The sequence below is a fragment of the Pinus tabuliformis genome, chromosome 1_1, assembly GCF_031772625.1.
Source record: "Pinus tabuliformis cultivar Carrire ecotype Pingquan chromosome 1_1, CPIR1, whole genome shotgun sequence".
NCBI lineage: Eukaryota > Viridiplantae > Streptophyta > Pinopsida > Pinales > Pinaceae > Pinus > Pinus tabuliformis.
In genome coordinates this window covers 740,737,917-740,746,385 of record NC_142297.1, presented here as the reverse complement: position 1 = coordinate 740,746,385, position 8,469 = coordinate 740,737,917, and the positions used below count along the sequence as shown (strand labels likewise).

The window sequence follows — 8,469 nt, the reverse complement described above, 5'->3', positions numbered from 1 at the left end:
ATGAGTCATACAACCTAATTTTTTGAAAAGAGAGTTCTAAGGGTGAGAACTTGGTCTCTCAAACCACTAATAGTTTTGTTGTTGGACCCACTTGTCCTTCCACTCCAAACACTATGGTTCTCATTGTCAGCTAGAAATTTCACCCATTTAATTAGCTACCAAGCAAACACTAGGATGTTATCATAGTATAGGCGTTATATAGTTTGTAGGCCGTCATTATACATATTGCAATAGTAGGCTTCCTCGGGCATGCTTCCAAGTAGAATTCCAGGCCGAAGAGGTGAGGTGAAGCAGTGTGACGAGGGAGTGAAGTAGTGGGATGAAGTTGTGTGACAACGCAGTGAAGTGGTGGGATGAAGTGAGGGGAGAAGGCTCTATTTATGATCTAACGTTGTTGGTTTAATTTCACATTTATTATTAAAAAATTAAATTAGATATTGCAATAATATTTGGATTTAAATATATCACTTTATTAAAATTTGTTAAAATAGCTAATTATTCCAGCATTAAGAGTTGGTTAAAATTAGAGACTTTGTTAATTAAGTTAAGTTGATTCAAGTCGAGTTAAGTTAAAGTCAAATTTAGTGTATGATTATATGTTAAGTTATTTTATGTGAGTAGTTAGGTGGAAAAAGTTTAAATATCTCACATGATTCATTGTAATAATCAAGTTTTTGTGTGATCAATAAAAAAACATCTCATGTCATTTTGTGTGAATTATTTATTATTTTGTACCTATTCTCCTCTATTTTTCTAACAAATTGATATTAAAACCCAAAAAAGATCACAATATTAGTAAAACCAGCCAAACAAGTAAGAAATAAGGGAAATGAAAACAGCAAACCATTTTTATTATTTTTATTTTTTAAATTGAGTTGCGAAATTACCACACAATTAAAAAATAAAAAACATGCAGATAAAGAACTTGCACTTTATTAGTGTACAGACTGCGCACATTGAGCAAACGATTCGACAAACTTCAGAAAATTTGCGCAGTAGATCTGTGTCTGGTGCGGAAACCCCTTGAGGCATTAAAATGTTAAAAGCTCGTCTTTTCAAAGTTTCAAAACAGTCGCGTTGAATTGGATTGAATTCGTATCAAGCATACGAGTACATCGTTATGAAAGTTTATGAGCCTCTTCGTACATGGATTGAATTCGTATTAAGCATATGAGCCTGTTTTTATTAAAGGTGGGTCATAAAGTTTATGAAGGGTTTTTAATAAGGTATTCTGTAAAAGTTTAATAAGGGCTTATTTGATATATACAAATTATTTTACAATAAAGTATTTTTATGAGGAGTTCGTAAAAGTTTTTTAATAAAAAAAATACTTGAGGCTTATTAAAAAAAGGTTTTATTATAAAAAAAAAATTTGGGTCTTTGAAAAAAAGTTTTATTATGTGAAGAGATCTTTTTTAAGGAAAATAGTTTTTTCACATTTCCAGTCTCTATTTTCACAGTTTACAAAGAAATATTATGATGTGCGGGCCATTAAGATGGAGACCACACTAAAGGTTCATGATGTTTGGGATTATGTCATGAATGGATTTTCAGAATCTAAGGATGAAGTAAAAGAATGAGCTCTCACTAATGCACAAGCGTTGTAGCTTATCCAATAGGGAGTGGACCGACTAGTGTTCTAGAAGATTATGGTCACATCTTCAGGAAAGACAGCATGGGAGACCTTGGTGACAAACTATAAAGATTTGGCCAAAGTTAATATTGTTAAGTTGCAGAATAATAGGAGAGATTTTGAGAGTCTGCAAATGAAGGAGATAGAGGACATCGAATCTTTCATGAATCGGGCCATGATTGTCATAAATCAGTGAAAAAATTATGGTGAAGATATTAAAGATCAAACAGTGGTTGAGAAGATTCTCATATCTTTGTCTACCAAATTTGATGTTGTGGTAGCAACCATAGAAGAAGCCAAGGATTTGGCATCATTGACAGTTGATGAGTTGATGGGATCACTTCTATCACATGAGGCAAGGATAGACAAAAATAAGGATTCCATTTTAGAAACCACTTTCAAAAGTCAGGTTTCTATTTCAAGAGACAAAGGTCAACGCAAAAGTAGATCGAGAGGCAGAGGACGAGGCGAAAAACATGGTGGTCAAAGAGATGGCCGAGAAGAGCATGAACATGAAAGTGGAGAAACAATAGAAGCTTCAACAATAATCAAAGAGTTGACAAATAAAAGGTGTGATTTTATTATTGCAATAAATTTGGTCACTATGCCCGTGATTGTAGGAAGAGGATAGTTGATCAACGAAACCAAATAGATAATGTTACTACAGAGAGTACTAACTCCATGTTCCTAGCTTTACATACCATCCATGAACTTTATGATAATGTGTGGCTATTAGACAGTGGTTGCAGTAACCACATGAAAGGAAACAAGAATTTGGTTGCAAATTTGAATCAATCTGTGAAGACAGAGGTAAAGTTGGGGATTGACAAGACTGTGGATGTAAATGACAAAGGAGTGGTCAACATTCTAACCAAGCAGGGGGGGCGAAGATAATCTCAGAGGTATATTATGTCTCTCGTCTCAAACACAATTTAATAAGTGTTGGTCAATTGCCATAGAAGGAATACAAAGTTATCTTTCAAGGACAAGAGTGTGTAATATATGACAAACCCCCAAGCAAACAAATGATAGCAAAGGTGCAGATGATGAGGAGCAGACACTTTCCTCTAATTATGAATTATAGTGAACAGATCAATTTGTTTACAATTGCATGCATTGTTTATGTGATAAACAGATCTCCTACAAAGAGTGTGATGAACATAGTACCAGAAGAAGCACGGTCAAGTATGTCTTGCAGCATATCTCATCTTAGATTGTTTGGATGTGTGGTTTATGCACATGTACCTAAAGAGCTAAGTGGCAAGTTGGATGATAAAAATGAAATTTGCATATTTATTGGTTATAGTGAGCAATCAAAAGCTTACAAGTTATATAATCGTGTCACCAATAAGACCATAATTAGCAGAGATGTTGTGTTCAAAGAACAAGAGTCATGGAATGCGAATATAGATAAGACAGTTGATGCACAAGTTCCATTGCTGGAAGAAGAGGATGTAGCAGAAAATGAGCAGCAAGAATCACACGTAAAGACACCAAACATAGTCATGCCAGCAAGGACTCCAAAATTTTTTGAACAACATGGATCTTCAAGCAGATCAACAGATCAAAATTCTCCCAACAGTCAATCAGGTGATGAATCAAGCAATGGTAAGAGAAAAATGAGAAGTCTAAAAGATATTTATGATGATTTGGATGTTAGTTCAAATTTTTCATTGTTGTCATTCCAACCTTTTTCGTTTGAAGAAGCAATCAGAGATGAAAATTGGGTTCAAGCCATGGATGAAGAAATTGAAGCTATTGAAAAGAATGATACATGGGATTTGGTTGATTTTCCAAAGGACAAAAATCTCATTGGTGTAAAATGGGTGTACAAGACAAAGTTGAATGAGAAAGGTGAAATTAATAGATTTAAAGAAAGATTTGTAGCAAAAGGATTCTCACAACAACCAGGAATAGATTTTGGAGAAACTTTTGCTCTAGTAGCCAGATTGGATACTATAAGAGCAGTTCTAGCCACAGTAGCTCAGAACAAGTGGAAAATATATCAGATGGATGTGAAATTAGCCTTCTTGAATATAATTCTAGAAGAAGAAATTTTATGTGCAACAGCCTCCAGAATATGAAGTTGAAGGTAAAAAAGATAAAGCTTACAGGTTGAAGAAAACGCTCTATGGACTCAAGCAAGCGCCTAGAGCTTGGTATAGCAGAATTGACAGCTACATGATCAATAATGGATTTTGCAGAAATAACATTGAGCCTACCTTGTACACAAAGGTAAATGAGCATGGACATATTTTGATTGTTTGCTTATATGTTGATGACATGCTTTATACAAGTGAATTTGAATTGGATGAATTTAAAGTAGCCATGATGAAATAATTTGAGATGACAGATTTCAGACTTATGAGATATTTTCTTGGCATAGAAGTTGAGCAATCTGAAAAAAAGGTATTTTTATTTGTCAAAATAAATATGCTAGAGATTTGCTGAAAAGATTCAGGATGGAGAATTGCAAACCTGTCCCTACACGAGTTGAAACATGTGCAAATTTAAGCAAGGATGATGAAGGATTAGATGTCAATTCAACTCTATTCAAAACGTTAGTTGTCATCCTCATATATCTCACAGCTATAAGACCAGATATTATGCAAAGAGTGAGTTTGATTTCCATATTTATGGAGACTCCAAAAGACACATATTGGAGAGCAGGAAAAGGAATTCTGAGATATATAGTAGGAACTAGAGATTGTGGCATAATGTATGTAAGTATAGAAAAGAAGGATTTGATTGGATATACAGATAGTGATTTTGCAGGTAGTTTGGATGATAGGAATAACATTTCTGGTTATGTGTTCTATCTTGGTTCAGGTGCGATAGCATAGGCATCTAAGAAGCAACCTATTGTGACATTTTCGTCAGTAGAAGCAGAATATGTAGCAGCAACATTAGCAGCATGTCAAGCAGTGTGGTTAATAAGAGTATTTGATGGACTCAAGAAGAAACAACAAGGATCAACAACAATATATTGTGGCAACACCTCAACGATTGCATTATCCAAGAATAGTGTGTTTCATCAAAAGAGCAAGCATATTGATACTAGATATCATTTTATTAGAGAACGTGTGAGCAATGGAGAAGTTCACTTGAAGCCGTGTAAATCGAGTGATCAATTCGTTGATATATTTACTAAGTCATTAACAAAATATGTGTTTGAGTTTCATAGAGGAAACTTGGGTGTTGTAAGCATAGTTGAGACATAAACCAGCATGCATATTTGAGTTGTCATGAGTCATGTGTTAGTTTAGCAGTCACAATTAAGGAGAAGTGTTAAAATAGGTAATTACTCCTGCATGAAGTGTTCGCTAGAATTAAAGAGTTTGTTAACTAAGTCAAGTTGAATCAAGCCAAGTTAAGTTAAAGTCAAAAATAGTTTCTGGTTGCATGTCAAGTTATTTTAGGCAAATCACTAGTTAGAAAAGATTTAAATAAGGTTTAAATACGCTCACCGAGTTCATTGTAATAATAAAGATTTTGTGTGATCAATAAAAAGCGCCATAACTCATGTTATTTTGTGTGAATTATTTATTGTTTTGTACCTATCCTCCTCTCTAACAAAATTTTATTTTATTTAAAATTTTCAATAAAATATATATATCAAAATATAAAATAAGATATTCAATTTATTCACAAATAAAAAATAAATAATTTTATTTATCTTTTAATTACCTGTATAAAATTGTATTTACTAACTTAAACATTACATATTAAAAGAAAGAAATATATTGTCAAACTCAAATTAACACAGTATCAACTATAAATTTATCATTAGAATTTTGATAACCTTTGGCATTTCAACGCACTGCCAGAAATACTGAAGGCAGCTTTTTGTTACTTGTAATATAATTTGATGCTTTTCCAAGCCTATTTTCTGGTTGTATTTGTTTAGAATCGTTAACATCATTAAGTTTGAGTTATAAATTCTTTACCATCCAAATGTTTTTAAAAAATTTCAAAATAATAATAAAAAATTCAAAAGCATATAATAATTTAAAAACAAAATATACAAAACAACATATACATATGCATGTACACTTTAATATATAAAGTTTACAAAAGAAAAGCATCACTTCAGAATACCTTCGTTTCTTCTGGTGCTCGTCCTCTCTGTTAGCAGCGATTAGCCAGAGCCACCACTGATCTATCATATAATCCAAATATTCTTGTACTACCATATCATGACATTTATTGACTTATATCATTGCATTTCTATATCCCCCTATCCTTTCGAGGAAATCTCGCCACCGCCATTCAATTAGGAGATGAATACCTTTCAGTATCATGCACCTCTTGGGATGATATTAAATGGTGTTCCACGCTGGACAGTGCCTCTACAATTGGACACGCGCTGACGTTGAGATATTGAAGCTTCGCCAGATGACAAAGCCCTCCGATTCCTGTCAACACGAAACACTCGACGAAGAACATATATTGAAGGTTTGGGCAAACAGCTTCGTGAAAGAATACCTCTGATATTTGTGTGCGTGCCAGCTCTGGCGTCTTGAGCTTAAGCATGCATTTGTCATCAGTGAAGTCCAATTCTCCTTCAGCGTTTTTAAATGGAAGTCCCCGCAGCCGACAATCATGGATTATTAAAATTTCCAGATTCTTCATCCCCAGAATATCTCGTGCTAAATATTCTATCCCACATCTGCAAATTTTCAACTCTATCAATTGAATAACCAGTCCAAAATTCAAATGAATCCGGCAAGCATTTCAATTTCGAGCAGTTTCAGAGAAACAATTCCTTCAAGCTCTTAGGCAACCGAGCAATGTTGGCAGCATTTCCAACAAAGGCTCCCCTCCTAATTACAGAGCTTCCAATTTGTATATGTCTCCAATACGGCTTGGCAATTTTGATAACTTCGTTTTACACACATCTAATGTTTTCAAGGACCGTTGATATGCGATTTGTGGTGGCAATTCTTTGACAGTGCTACAACCTGAAAGATCTCTGTGTTCCAGGGTGGTAATATTTCCAAATGCTCCATTGGAGATGATCAAACTGCAGCAACCTCTCAACACTAGATGTTTGTGTCGAGTTAAATTCCCAAATGAGTTTGGAAGCATCTGCAAACTCAAAGCACCAAACAAATCGATGTGCTGGAGGTTTTTTTAAGGTACCGAAGGAATCAGGAAGCAACACCATTACTGAGCAGTATCTTAACTCAAGGTATTTCAACGATGGCAGATCGCAAAATTCTTCTGGCATGGTTTTGAATAGTGCATGAATTATGGCAATCTTTTCTAGGTGCTTCAGCTGCCCTATGGATTTAGGAAAGCTTAAAAGGGGAGCACAGATATTTAGCTCTCCCAGTTGGAGAGGGGCCTGCAATTTACACGTTTCAACTATCATCAATACGTTTCTGCCTCGACTGAAATGCCTTCATCATGTGCAACAGTTCGTCTAGACACCATTTTGATTCGGCATAAGTCGATGAGGAAATGGCGATGTGGATGAAGGAGGTTTTGATGGCGCGTAGTATTTGAGGAGTAATATTTTGCCCAATTTCCAGTTCTGGTTTGTCCAGAAACACTCGCAGTCCACGAGAATTAAGAGTACAGTATAGATCGGTGGCGAAGGTGGTCTTTACCTCAGGACCACGATGATTGATAAAAACATCGTAGCTGTTATAAGAAATCACGGAAGAACACGAGGCCATGGAGGAGGAGGAAGCACCAGAAGAATTGCCACTGTTGCCGATTGTTTGGTCTGCCATTGGAATATGGATTTGGGTGAATGGGATAGACAGAAAGATAAGATCGATATAATAGTAAGCAAAAGATGAAAGGCAGGCAGGTAGACCAGAGGAGTGGAAACTGCAGTCAGCGTGAAGCAAGAGAGTTTGTGAGCAATGTCGATGGTTGTCACAGCTAACACTTGGCAAGAGAGTTTGTGAGCAATGTCGATGGTTGTCACAGCTAACACTTTGGCATTATCCGCCGGTTGATATTCAAGATTCAAGATTCTTAACCAGAAAGGTTTCAGTAGAATGGACTTTTTAACAACTAGGCACTGATTTTGATTAACTTTTTTAACAACTAGGCACTGATTTTGATCAATTGAACTAAGGAACTTAAATATTTTGTAAATATTAGTCACTAAATACTTACTAAACAATTTAGTAAATATTGGAATTTTTTCTAATAAAATTATAATTTAATATGATTGGTATACATTAAAAATTGTTTTTATTATAATTATTTTTTACAATATAACGATTTAGGCTAATGATTTAAAATTACAAGTATTTAGAAGAAAAAAGATTTTAAATTATTTTAGATTGTTAAATTTTACTTATATAATATAAGAAATGTCGGAACCACTTCAACCTCGTGCCACCACTTCAACCTCGTGCCAGAAGGCCCCGCGACCGGCCCCTCATAGAAAAGAATACCCCATGGGCTTTCTTTGATGGTGCAGCCCAATCGCAGGAATGTGGGGGAGGAGCCCCTCATAGAAAAGAATACCCCATGGGCTTTTTTTGATGGCGCAGCCCAATAGCAGGAATGTGGGGGAGGATTTATTCTCTACATAGATGAACATCACTACTATAAAGTTAAATTGGGATTGGGGACTGGATCAAATAATTATGCTGAACTCATTACTCTTCGTCACCTCATGCATTTCTCATTGGGCCACAACTGCATGAACATACATATTTTCGACGACTCAAAGATCATCATTGACTGGTTTAATGCTACATCTGCATGTCACACTCACACACTCAACAATATACTGGATGAAATAAATATCATGAAGGTTCATTTTAATGATATTACTTGTACTCATATTTACAGGGAACACAACAGCAGTG

General features: G+C 35.1%; 1 protein-coding gene across 1 annotated transcript; it reads right to left on the bottom strand.

Annotated features, from left to right (window-relative positions):
• Positions 1-5,902: 5,902 nt before the first annotated feature.
• On the bottom strand, positions 5,903-7,371 carry LOC149216098 (disease resistance protein RPS6-like). Its single transcript, XM_089389825.1, has 3 exons — positions 7,014-7,371; positions 6,595-6,721; positions 5,903-6,302 (listed from the first exon to the last, which is right to left on the bottom strand). The coding sequence occupies exons 1-3, from the start codon at positions 7,369-7,371 to the stop codon at positions 5,903-5,905; spliced, it is 885 nt and encodes a 294-aa protein (XP_089245951.1).
• Between the last annotated feature and the right edge of the window lie 1,098 nt (positions 7,372-8,469).

Coding starts and splice junctions, on each gene's coding strand:
- LOC149216098 (XM_089389825.1), bottom strand. CDS start 7,371: ATGGCAGACCAAACAATCGGCAACAGTGGCAATTCTTCTGGTGCTTCC. Junction 6,722..7,013: donor ATTTCAGTCGAGGCAGAAAC/GTATTGATGATA, acceptor TTGAGTTTGCAG/ATGCTTCCAAACTCATTTGG. Junction 6,303..6,594: donor GGAACACAGAGATCTTTCAG/GTTGTAGCACTG, acceptor GAAAATTTGCAG/ATGTGGGATAGAATATTTAG.